Raw genomic sequence first — 13943 nt, forward strand, 5'->3', positions numbered from 1 at the left:
TAAGTATGACTACAGCAATTGCACCCGAATATCAATTTTTCTTTTGGTCATAATTATAGTAGACTGCGCCAATCGACCCATCTCATTTCCGTCAAGAACAGATTTAATTCTATTTAGGTCACAAATTTTGGGAACACTTATAAAGTACAGTAATAAATGGGCGATCGCGTCATAAAATCTCTTGTCCATTCCATTGTTGTGAATCGAAGGAGCAGGCTATAAAAATTTAGCTAACATGACGCTTAACCATCATTTACATAAAGAACGCACGTCCCATTAAATTGTATTCAAAAATAAAATTACACTGGGTAGATCGAGGTTCTAATAAATAGCGTATGCCCTGCTTGCTGGAAGAATGTCATAACCCAAAAATTAAAAAAATTAAGATAAATATGTAGAAATTATCACCATTATGTTGTTTGGAAAAAACATGGCGATGTACATATAATATCGCCAACCTATAATAATCTTCCTGTATCCTTACTTTTACTTAGGACGCATAGTAAATTGAAAATTTTGAAGCCGTGCTTTTTACCTTTCTTATTCTTGAAATATGACGCTTTTCCAGCAAACGAACGATATATTTCATTTGATCTTTACCGAGAGACTTACGAGGAGTGATCGCTTGGTGCATCTAGCGAGTTCCATCATATCGAATGTTTTTTTTTTTTTTTTTTTTTTTTTTGTCGGGACAACTAGCAAGTGCAGCACTCAGACATTAATTGAGTCCATTGTACTACACTTGGATTCCCTTTTAATTTTCTTTAAATCTACCCGATCTCCGAAGAAATCTGAGTAGATCTTGTGGTGCCATATCGAATTTAGTTCCGCTAAAAACCTGTCTGAAATAAATTGTGTATTTCTAATAAAAAATCGCTCTAAACGTTTCAAAAACTATAATTCAAAAGCATTCTAAACGCCATACAGTTACATAAGTCTGGAAAAATTTGCTTGAAGCATGAAACCAGTTTTTTCTAATAACGTCACAATTCAGTTTAATTGGTTATTTTTACCAAATCTGGCGACTATTTTCTTCCAACTCAATAAACCCCGAAATTATGTCCCAATTTTTATAGCACAAAAAATCTTAGTAAAAAAAACTCGAAATTCTAACTTACAAGATGCGCTCGCATGTCCAATACGCACTTTTATACATACTACATACCTACGCTACATATAATATGAGGGCACACATCTGCTAGACGATATGTTAAATGGCACTAAAGGGATGCTGCGCTGTGGGACCGGATATGCTCGCCGGGTGGTATCAACATACATATGTGCCATGCCAAAGGGCGTGCAGCTCAAGTGGACATCACATTTATTGAGAGATGCTTACAAAGTATAGCGTAGATATCACAATCATCCTCTACGTATGTACATTAATTATCGAATTGAGTACTGAAGAAGAAAGTTTACAACTAATTTGGGTGGCAATAAATTGCGTGCGCATTTTTCAACACTCGTTTATTGTGGGAAATTAATCAGGTTTTTGCAGCAGTGCCAACCAAAAGCAAGTCAATTGAAATTCAAAAGCTGTCTTTTTCCACGATGCCGAGAATTGTGTTGCAGAAAATTGGATGCGGTTAGTATTCTCAACAACAATTTACTCAATAAATGTTTGCTGATTGCAATCTCTCTTCAGCCATACGTTCCCCTCACACGCAAACTAGCTTATGCCCAAACTCACACTTTCAATTAAATTGTCTATTGATGAGTTGCTATTAATCACCATTGCTTTTAATGTTTGCATCGAGCTTAATTAAGTAATAAATTTAGCATGTATTCACACATACATACAAATACATGCATATGTGCATACAAGTCAACGCGTGTTTAGAGTTGAATTGCCATCCCTTCCACTCTCACCACTCACATCCCCACCCACACATTATTAGTACAATTGGCGCTCTGGAAGAATTGGTTGAGGTGTGCCGTTGAGCGCAGTAGGGTGATTTTAATTGAGCTCCACTCGCTCACTTACTAACTCGTTGACGTGTGAGAACTTGAACAGATTTTTAACATAAAAAACCTATAAATAAGCGGCTAGATAATTATCTGTCAGAGAGAGAGCCTGCTTTGTTAATCAAATACTTGAGTGTATATCAGTGCAAATTTATCTATTGTTGTTGTTGTCTGAGGTTATTTGCAGTTATACTAGTAAGTACATTGTCTTGCAATATGTACAGTGTTAGACAAAATATATTGAACTAAGAAGTGATAAACTTATTACCATATAACTTTAAAAAATTGGCAAATAAAATTAAAAAAAACCCCTTAAGATTAATTTCTATAATTTTTTTTCATAATCGAATACGATTTGAATTATTATCATAATTTTTTTTACAAATTTGCAACAATTATACAGAAATGCCGCAATAAAGCAAGGCAAGTTATAGCAGTAGACTACCTCATTTATTTTTTGTTTTCTTTCGCCTTGTGCATTGGGATGTTAGCACAAAATGAAATGACGAAAAGCCGTTCTATTTTATACTACTCTACTTGCTTTTGTCGTGGCATTATAATATACAAAACGTTGTGGTTGGTCTAGTGCCACCACCTTTAATAGATTCACCTTGCGAAAAATCATATTACCATACACTCGTCGTGCTTGACAAAAATACCGTTACTTGTGCACGGTTCTACATGTGATGTGTAGTTTAGATTCGCAGGCATAATAAGATTTCATTTGACGAAATAATAATAATTCAATGAAGTAATAAATTAAAAATTAAAATATTTGTTGAAGCTCAAGTGAGTGTAAGAGTTGTGACCCTTTTAAATTGTTTAATATTTCCGCCAAAATTTAGTGTAATTTGTTAAAAATTGTAGCAAGACATTATCAAAAAGTGTTCATTAAAAAAAATCAACAGTATGTTTCACAATAAGCAAGTTTAGGCTAGATGAAGCCGTGGAATCTCATTATCGAGAAAGACATCTTAAAGTTACAAAGCGACAAGAAGGCGTATACTCAAAAATATAGAATTAAAGAAGCGTGCAAATGAAATGGCGCCAAGCATATTTAAAGCTCTAAACGTAAAAGTAAGTACCAGGAGAGTGCAAGAAAGAGCATGTGAAGGTAAACTAAGAAGTTGTAAGTCAATAAAAAACCATTTGTTTCAGAAAAAAAAACAATTAAAACGTTTTTAAATTGCTCCAGAATACATGGATCCAAATTTGGTTTACAATACTCAGACGGAATACGCAGAGTTCGGCAACTACGAAATAAGCGCTTATATGCGCCATATTGTCAAGATCCGTCATACTCTTAAGCAAGAAGGAAGGATTCATGGTTTGAGGATGTTTTACTGGATTTGGCACTGAACCTCTGCACCGAATAAATATCATAATAGCTCGATTTATGTATATTCAAAAATGTGCCGTAATGCTTCCCTTTAAAGAGTGGAGTATGCTACTATCATAGTCGTTCCAGCATGATAACGACCCAAAGCACAGCTCAAACCACGTTAGAAAATGCATTGTAACTGAAAAAATTAATGGCCTTCAATGGGGGTCTTAGTCGCCGGACCTTAATCCAATAAAAACTATCTGGGATCTATTAAGCAGGAAGATAGACAGAGAGGAAAGTGTAAATAGCGACAAAAATAATGATAGCAAAACATTTCTTTAGAAATCACTAACAACCTTATATCATATATGCCTCTATGCTTTTTTGCTTCTATCAAAATGCTTATCTGATTAAAAATAATGTACCATAACTATTATTTGTATTATATGTAATAATAATAACTAGTCCAATGTGTTTTGCCGCACTGAATATTGAATATGTGCAATTTTTTCCATGAATGTATATATAAGGTCCATTGTAGCCGACGAGGTTGGTGCGTGACTACCATTTGGAATTTAGGAGAGAACGTAGGTTTGAAACTCGGTGGAAGACCAAACTGAAAAGAAGTTTTTTTCTAGTTTTTTTCTTTTTTCTACGAGTGTATTTCTGCCATGAAAAAGCTCCTCCTAAAAAAATATCTGCCTATCGGGGTCGGCTTAAAACTGTAGGTCCCTCCATTTGTGAAACAACATCAAGGCATGTGCCACAAATAAGAGGAGAAGGTCGGAAAAACACTCAAAAAACGTGTACGCGCCAAATTACTTATATAAGCGAAATAAGTTTTACGATTGCAAATTTTTTCTTAATATAACTACAAACATAGTTCATCTTTAATTTTAAATAATTTTACTATATATATACATATATAATTGGCGCTTACACCCTTTTTGGGTGTTCGGCCGAGCTCCTCCTCCTATTTGTGGTGTGCGTCTTGATGTTGTTCCACATATAATTTTACTATATTCTGACTAATATTTGTCAGCGCAGGAAATGATAGTCTCAATAATAAGCATCAGTCCAATATGTTTTGTCCGACACTGTACGTTAAGTGTTGTTAGTTCATGTGATTACCGTTGCGCCCGAATAGTACATTTTATTTGCCATAAACTCAAATTCGTTACACGAAACACCACTACACTCAGTCATACACACACATATGTACATATGTATGTGCATGAAAATCATGAAATCTCCTCTCTATCCTTTGTTCCTTTCTTCTTTCTTTCCTCACCCGACGCGCTCTATCATTTATTTTATGCATTTTTCGTATACTTAATACTAAAGTGCGATGAATTAGTTATTTACGAGAGATGTAACCAGTTTTGGTATGCTTGATTTGATGGTTATTCTTCACCACCAACTTCCGCAACACTTCTTCCCCTCCGCATGTATATACATATGTACGAGTATACATATGTACATATGTGCATATATTCATTTATTACAATGTAGTGTTGCTCGTATTCGATCATTGTTGTTTGGTTGGTCTTTGCATTGTTCGTCTATTATATGCTGGTTGTGTTACTGTAGGTGGATTAAGTGGATTATCGATTATACATCGGTTGGTTAAGGTTTTTCTTATTCCTTACTGTCGTTGGTATTACAGCAATCGCCAATGCGCATATATTTTATACAGGTAGGTAATATCGGTTTCAGCTTGGAATTATCCTTTCACAGGTTATAAACTGCTGCGTAGTTTTCCTTGGGTAGATGGTTTACAAAATAAATCGTTTGCATTTTAAATTCGCGATTTTGCATTTAGTGCAAAGTAGAAACCTAGTTCGGTTTAGGCTTTGTACCTAACAGATGTAAATTTTTATCATTAAAAAAATGTATGTATATACATATGTGTATAGAAAACAATTGGAAGCTTTTACTATCCAATTTGAATGTAAAAAGCTTGGTTGCATGAATTATTTTTAAGAATGTTTTAGGACATGTCGCAAAATGCGCGCTCAAAATGTACCACCAGCATTTTCATGTGAGAACAATGCACAGTCCTTGACCACTGAATTAAGAGCGATGACTGTATCGTGCTAGCATAAGGGGTTAGGAGTAGTCAGAACTTAAAAAATAGAACTTTTTCTTACTTTTTTTTAGAGTTAAATATCTTAAAAATATTGTGTGAAAATTTTAAGTGAATGCGACAAATGCTTTGCGAGTTATTCAACAATTAACAGAGGGCGCTCTGGATATCGATAGCAAAACTTTAAATGCGTTTTTCTCAAAACTATGTTTTTTGAACTGGTGATCACTGTAACTTAAAAACCGCTTGGTAGATTTCAATATAATTTATACTGCTTTCGAAAAACATAAAAAACTGGTGCCTGATCGAGGGATTCTTTTTTTTTTCAAAATTCGATTTTTTTTAACAATTAATTGCCGGTTTTTTCTCGAAAATCTGAACAATATTTCCTGCAGCCGCCATATTGTTAATTTTGAAAAAAAAGCTTCGATTAGGCACAAAATTATCTATTAATAAAACTAATCGCTCTTGTCCGATTGATTTTAGATGAGTCTCCAAGGACTTGTGATGATCAACGAGGGATTCTTTTTTTTCAAAATTCGATTTTTTTTAACAATTAATTGCCGGTTTTTTCTCGAAAATCTGAACAATATTTCCTGCAGCCGCCATATTGTTAATTTTGAAAAAAAAGCTTCGATTAGGCACAAAATTATCTATTAATAAAACTAATCGCTCTTGTCCGATTGATTTTAGATGAGTCTCCAAGGACTTGTGATGATCAGCGCAAGGGACTTTTGCAGAAACGGGCTCCACACAAATAGCGATAACTTTTAGAATTATTCATTTTTTTTTTTTTTAATTTTGCTAAAGTCAAGTCGAAACATGATGAAACATTAATGCAATGTTTTTATTTTTGTAAAATAAAGCAATTGATTACAAAAAAAAAATTATTAAAAATCATAATTCATTCGGACCTCTGCCTACCACTAACCCCATAAGAGATTGGGCTTCTTTAGTTTATCACAAAAACGTGTTTTTAGATATTCCCTTTATATCCCTGGTTCCTTGATGAATCAATAAATGAATGAAAATGAGGTTGGCACTTCCATCTCTTGGTCTTTTGTGCTCTCTACTTATCCCAAATCTCATCCAAACCCAGTTCCCTTAATAAAACTATGATAGAGCTGGGTTGGGCCCAGCGTGTGTGCCTTTCCTCCGGCCGAGATATCTCAACCTTCGAGAAGTAGGTGTGCTGAGGTGACTCTTGATATTCAAAATGAATATGCCAGAAAGAAATATCAGAGAGTATTCCATTTACAAACTTTTGTGCTAGACCAGACGCTGCGCAGTCAACTCCTTCTCTGACTTCAAACGACTTCTTCCAGTTGGCCGAGCAAGCTTTATATGGAAGAAAATTTTCAACATCGTGTGCAAAAAAACTTGTAAAATATCAACACAATTTTTGAGCGACTTTAAACTTTCATTTTGTGCAAAAATTGAATGGGCTATAAAACTGATATGAAGAAATATTGTGGAAATCCTGGTACAAAAGTTGAAAGTATTGACGAAAATGTTTCTGCATTTTATACACACAAAGTTTAGAAGTCTAATTCATACGAGTAAGATTTTGTGCTACACAATGAATTATATTTTTATAAAGAATGAACGAAACAAATTGGGAACATTGTAAAAAGATGAAGTGACTCAATGGGGTGAGTGCATTGTGTATTGTCTATAGAAGTTTGGAGGTGTTTTTCTTTTGCTCAGAATTATTTGCAATTCTTACTTTACGGCGAACTTCTCATTTGGACAAAAATCTATTTATTAAAAAATCTTACGTGAATCTCTAGATGTTGTTATGTATAGTCTAACATAAATATAATATTAATTTGTTCATCCAAGTGCCTTTTTAAAGGCTTGAAGGGGTTAAAAAGTGTTTGTTTCGTATTCGTTCAATAAGTAAAACTGGAAAAAATAGTTCATCAAATGAGATTCACGGCCTCAATGTTCTATATAAAGTAAATATTAGTTACCATATATTTTTTTAAATATAAAGTTGGATTGCTTTAGCAAAATAAAAATAAGTAAATCAAAGGCGGCCGCCGTAGCCGAATGGGTTGGTGCGTGATTACCATTCGGAATTCACAGAGAGGTCGTTGGTTCGAATCTCGGTGAAAGCAAAATTAATAAAAACATTTTTCGCCCCTCGGCAGGCAATGGCAAACCTCCGAGTGTATTTCTGCCATGAAAAAGCTCCTCATAAAAATATCTGCGGTTCGGAGTCGGCTTGAAACTGTATGTTCCTCCATTTGTGGAACAACATCAAGACGCACACCACAAATAGGAGGAGGAGCTCGGCCAAACACCTAACAGAAGTGTACGCGCCAATTATTTATTTATTTTTTTTTTAAATCAAAGATTCCTGATTTAAAATGGGTACGATAAACACAGAAGTGTATGACGACGTTCAATCGGAGCGCTGGGCGAAACATAGATTTATTACAACCCGAGACTAATGAATAGTTGGCACGGCACAGTAGGAGGAGTTGGCACAATCGAGGAAAGACTATAGGTTTTGATGATTCACGTCATTCACACGACTACTTGAGTACAGATCGATTATCGATTAGACGCTTTTTCGAAGCAGAAACCCACTGAATTTGGCGAGGAAAAAGTTCTCTTTAACCTGATTGGCATCGACAAGACAAGACAAGATTTAATAATTAGGTTACGAATTGATTCCTCTTACAACATATTCCATAGACTTAAACACCTGAGAAAATGTACTGTTCTTAATTATGAAGAAATTAATCCATATTTGAATCATGCCTATGAAGAGGTCTTCAAGGCAACAAACACCTATTTTGAGAGGCTACAAAATTGTATTATTTTTATTTAGTTATAATCTAGAAAATATAAAAATATCCTTACAGTACAAGTACAGTGCAGTGCAGTTACGAGTACCTTAAAGTACCTTAAAAAATGTTTCATTCAGTAACTGAGTAACTGCAGATTTAGGTAAAGCAAAATTTATGATATCCCTTCAACGCGCCAGCAGTTGCTGAATAAGATGCATATATTGCTCTTACTTAATCTAATACAAAAACATTATCATTTCGGAAGCCTCTAGATGTTATATTAAAACGAATACATTCAAGACAAGAATGGCGAATCAATCATCCTAAACAAATGACGTTGATAGAACAGTTCTTCCACTGTATAGGAATTTTAAGTTAATTAACAGACACTTAGCAGTATAAGAAAGTATCGCATGATGAAATCGTAACGACAAAAGACACACATGTTTCAAGCGATTTCATCTGAATTCATATAATTCCTCCATATAAAGACTGCATGTTCAAATTTGGATCGTACCCGAGATGTAAACAGCAGTTTAAGCGCATACAAATCGATGTAATCTGATCTAAAGCGACGAATGAGTGCAAGCATAGAGTAAGAATTTTCGATAACGTAATTAAATTGACTATGAAAAGAAACTTGGCATCAAAAACTACTCAAAGATCGATATCTCATTTCAGGGAAATGCCACTAATATAATAGCAAGCATAATGGCTACCATAGCCGAATGATTTGGAAAAACCTAATGAAGGAAAATGTTTTTTATAAAAGCGTTTGCCCTCGGCAGGCCATGTCAAACTTCCGAGTGTAGAAGCTCCTCATAAAAAGTCTTTCTATTTGTGGAAAAACAGCAAGACGTACACGCCTTCGGCTTGAGTTTGCACGGGCACATATTGGCAAGGGAATGGACTTCTGGTTTAAAGTTTTATTTACTGACGAGGAGAAAAGAAGCACGGCGGTAGAAGCGTAATGGTTTCGGGAGCTATAGCTGCATTTGGCGTTGAAAAGATAACCTTTATTGAAGGTACTATGGAATGATATAAATATAAAAACATGTTGGAATAACATTTGACGCCATCAGTAGAGCGCTTGGGTCTTGGGCAAGGCTAGGTTTTTCAACAATGACTATTTCCAACTAAGTGTCAAAGAATGGCCCTTACATTACGCACACAGCCAACTAAATACACCGCCATAGAGTCCGAATGTAAAACCGATAGAGCATGTTTGGAAGCATTTGGGGCATTTAGAAAGAAAATTTCGACGAAGTATAGTAACTGACGCAAAATCGACAAAGAAAGAGTTAATGGAGGTATGGAACCAAGTAACGCAGTACTGCTGTGGGCAAAAAGTAAGGTGAATTTGGTTGTAAAATGAACAATCTTTATTTATTCTTGTAAATCAATTTCATCCCCTTTAAAATAATCGCCTCTCGATGAAATACACTTAAGCCAACGATTTTTCCAATCCCCGAAACATGCCGAATAGTCCATTTCCGGTATAGCCATCAGCACCTTCTTCGATCCAGGCGAATACGGTGGTTGCGGAACGATATGCGTGGAATTTTTGGCGAAATGGTCAAGAAGAACGAGTGCAGTGTGAGACGGTGCATTATCGTGATGCAGAAACCAAGAGTTGTTGGCCCATAATTCTGGTATTTTTAGACGAATTCCTTCACGTAAACGACGCATAACGCTCAAATAATATTACTTATTAACAGTTTGGCCAGGTGGAAGGAATTCTTAGTGCACCACACCACGAAAATCGAAAAAAACTGTCATCATGACCTTTATTTTTGAACTACTTTGACGTGCTCTTTTCGGTCGGGACTCGCCTTTAGCACGATATTCGCTTGATTGGTCGGTTGTTTCAGGGTCGTAAGCATAAATCCAAGTCTCATCTCCCGTAATGATGGATTTGAGCTTGTCCTGATAGTCTGAAAGCATTGTTTCACACACATCAACGCGACGACTTTTTTCCAAGAGTTTTCGGTACCAAACGAGATTTGACTTTTCGTAGGCCCAAATGGTCTTTCAAAATGGTTTTCACATATCCTTCTGATATTCCCATCATATCAGTAAGGTCTTTAACAGTCAACCGACGATTTTTGAGCACTAACTCCTTCACTTTATTGACGTGTTGGTCATCTGTTGATGTCGATGGTCGTCCGAAGCGCTCCAAGTCATCAACACGTTCTCGACCCTCTTTGAAGTCTTTGTACCACTTATCAACATTTTTCTGCGACATGGTCGAATCACCAAATGCCTTCTGCAACATGCTAAACGTTTCCGCAGCCGAAATTTCATTCCGCAAACAAAATTTGATGGCACTTCTCTGCTCAATCAAATCAGACATTGTAAAAATCGAAAAATGCACTCTTGATCGTTTGGTAAACACAAGCGTAAATATATTACTGATAATGACATTCACATGAAAGTTGGCCCAGATGTTATTAACAGTGCTGCCAACTCATGAAAGAAATAACTAGAGCGAAATTTTAATCCCGCGAAGTTTGACAAATAAATTCACCTTACTTTTTGCCCACAGTAGTAGATGTTTACCCAACTAGTTGGATCAATCCCACGACTCCTTCAAGCAGTGTTTAATAAGGGTAGTGGACCTACTAAATACTAAAAGTATTCAAAAAAGCTAGTTTTGAATTGAATGAATCTGTTTTTTTTAAAGTTAATTGGATTGTATGTAGACTTTTTTGATGTTTTGTTACTTTTTTTTTTTGTTATAAAGCAAGCGAAATAATTAAATTTTTTATAAATTCATGAACAGTTTTTCCAATTATTTATACCTACTGGGAAATAAGAAAATATGTTGCTGTATATAGACTTGAGTTCTTCACTGAATATATGTATATGTATAGACAGGAAACGAATCATAGCACGCGAAGTTGTTACTTATTCAAGATACGATTTGGAGGTCATTAAGAAAATTTGGAAAATCGTTGATAAGTGTTAGGAAAAATATTTGAATATTGAATTTATTGCAAAATACAACTTTTTTATGGCATAGATTGTTGCTTAATTTAATTTTCAAGAAGTTATTAATGGGGAGTGATACTTTTTTTCCTCGTCTTTCAACACACCACAGAGGAGCAGAAGAATAATAACTTTTTCTCCGATTACACTCGCTTTTTCCTAGACTTTTTCAATTATTTCCTGTTGTTATTTATTTTCTTGGAGTATATTTAGCTTGAATATTGTAAAAAGGATTTGTATTTGCAACTCACCTGTCTTACTTGCTTATATTGCTCCTCGAAGCTCCAGCCATTATTCTGTTGCGACGAATTGGAAGCCTCACTGGATGTTGAAGAATTCGATGCGGGATTAACTATTGAAAAGGGGATTTAAAATAATATTACAAGAAGAAATTAATATCTATCAATTTAGTTATTTCTGAAACCAAAATGAAAAATGATTCATAAAAATATACCGAAATACGCGTTCTCATTTATAAAAACTTATTCTAAACTCAAATTACGAGTTTTAATGCAAATATGAATCTAAAATATAAATTATTTTGAAAATTTTTAATATTTACCGTCTTTTGAGCTTGGCGCCGTTGGTGAGGTGAATGAGAAGGCACTATTGCTACTGCCGACGCCACCACCAACACCTCCACCTTCACCAACGCCGCCGACACCACCACCCATAGCAGTGCTTCCACTGCTAGTACCGCCACCACCAAGTAGTCCGGCACCACTATTCTTCAGACACGTGGGCACACCACTCGCGCTCGTATTGCTACCGGCGTTGTTGTGTGAAGTCGGTGAATTGCCATTGACAACGCCCGCGCTGCCACTGCCACCACCAGCCACCACAGCTAGACTCTGTGCCCGATGCTCGAACTGACCAATTGATGTGGGCGGCAGTGGGAATGCAGAATTCAAGCTGGCGGGTAAAAGACTTGGCGCGAAGGAGGCCGCATGTGCAGCGGCGTAATCTTTTTCCTGTGGAGGAGATAAGGGAATTATTGAGTTGCGTGTATGATAATCTGGGTGTTTGAGTTAAGGAAAGGATAGTAGAAATTGCCATAAGCTATATGATAGAGTAAGCAATCGAATTGAGGTGATAAAATTAATTAACAATTCTATGACATGAATTCCATCATTCAAGATTCAAAGTATATAACACGAATTGGTATCTTATATCGTCCACTTAGACCTAAAACTCCAATGCGCAACTACCAACTTGAGAACGATATCAATTCCGGGCTTTTACATGCGGCTCACGTTTTTCGTTTTAAATCTCGTAAATTGTTTACACTGACAATTGCGTCATTATATGTCAAGTGATCCAAGTATTTTCGACATCGTCGTAAATATTGCTGATCATTAGTTTTTTCGTAGTCTTGAGTATAATAAAAATAAAACTGAAAGAAACTTAAATGTTGAAAAAAATTTGGTATGGAGTTTTTTTAAATCGAATATATTCTGTTCTTTTTAACATTTTTATAAATTTGAATTGTTTTTAATTTTTTAGAATAAAATATAAATTTGCAAACAAATATTTTTTTTTTTGTTAAAATATAATTTTAAAAAATTTTTGTTTTAAGTTAAAAATTTTTGGGGAAACTTTTTTATCATTTAAGAAATGGGGGTGTTTTTCATTGACAGCGAGAATTTCCTCAGTAATTTCTTAAAGTTTCATAGTGGGATTCCATTGACTTTACGTGTTATATTTAACGTACAGTGAACCGTTGAAAAATCAGTGCTAAATACAGCACATCGATTGAAGTGCCGTTACGTACATTAATAAACATAAACATCATGCTAGGTGGAGCCAAGACAGCTATCTTCGCGGTTAGCCAGGCTACTATAAAAGCTGCTATAAGCGTAACAGGCCGCAGGAACATAAGTGTTAGCGAGAACATTGGCGGATGAGCTTGATAGGTTAGGATGCCCTCCTTGAGCTTTGCCGAAGTGCAACCTTCAGAAGTTACTTCAACACGAATAACGCGCATCTAGAGTCTCACTATTACAAGTACACGATGGAAGGAACTAACAACCTGTGCCATGTTCAGGAATTCATGGCCTGCATATAACATATCCAAAACCAAACAACTGTTGAGCTACGCACCATCCAACATCTCAAGACTAACTGGTGCTCTCCCTGAATACTGAAAGCTAGTATCGGGTTTATCAAGCGCCAGATTACGAGTTTTTGGCAAACCATTGCTCAACAGCATTGGCGCAATTTCAGGCTTCAAATTTAGGTATCTGTTCTGCTTCTAGAGAGAACACAGCGGCACAGCACTTTTGAACTCAACTACTAAAGCAACAAATCATGCTGGTATTGGGGTGCTAAACGCTAATCCAGGGTCTCGCAGCCGCTTAAACAATAACTACAACAACCACACACTTAGCGTATTCCCTTGGGCGAACCCATTAACTAGGTAGGGAGCGGTCCGCGCGCTCTTGTTCCTCAAACTTTAAACTCATTTATCTCGAAACCACTTTTTTCGATTTGGTGTTGTCAAAAAACAAAACTATTCAACCCAATCATCTGAAATTGTAATACGTTTTTCACAACATCAATGGCTATCGCCCGTACTAGAATCATATTATTATTTAAATTATTTCGTATTTTTCTTATTAAAAAACTAAAAAAAAACCCGAGTTTTACTGTGTCAAATTCAAAACCGCGTCATTTCAGCAATTTATTTTTTTATTTTTTTTTTATTCTAGTACGGGACATAGCTACAGTCATAGTGATTAATAATTTTTTTTGGTTCTTGTGTTTCAGATAAATAGAAGAGCCA

General features: G+C 35.6%; 1 protein-coding gene across 2 annotated transcripts in view; it reads right to left on the reverse strand.

Moving 5' to 3' along the window:
• Nucleotides 1–13943, reverse strand: part of LOC129243522 (protein dead ringer) — a 148321-nt gene that overhangs the window by 71004 nt on the left and 63374 nt on the right. For both annotated transcript variants that reach the window (XM_054880594.1, XM_054880595.1), the window contains exons 4-5: nt 11724–12132; nt 11413–11513 (exon numbers count right to left, since the gene is read on the reverse strand). In XM_054880594.1, the coding sequence (XP_054736569.1) occupies nt 11413–11513; nt 11724–12132 (510 nt within the window). The remainder of the gene's footprint in view (nt 1–11412; nt 11514–11723; nt 12133–13943) is intronic.

Source organism: Anastrepha obliqua, chromosome 4 (genome assembly GCF_027943255.1).
Source record: "Anastrepha obliqua isolate idAnaObli1 chromosome 4, idAnaObli1_1.0, whole genome shotgun sequence".
Lineage (NCBI taxonomy): Eukaryota > Metazoa > Arthropoda > Insecta > Diptera > Tephritidae > Anastrepha > Anastrepha obliqua.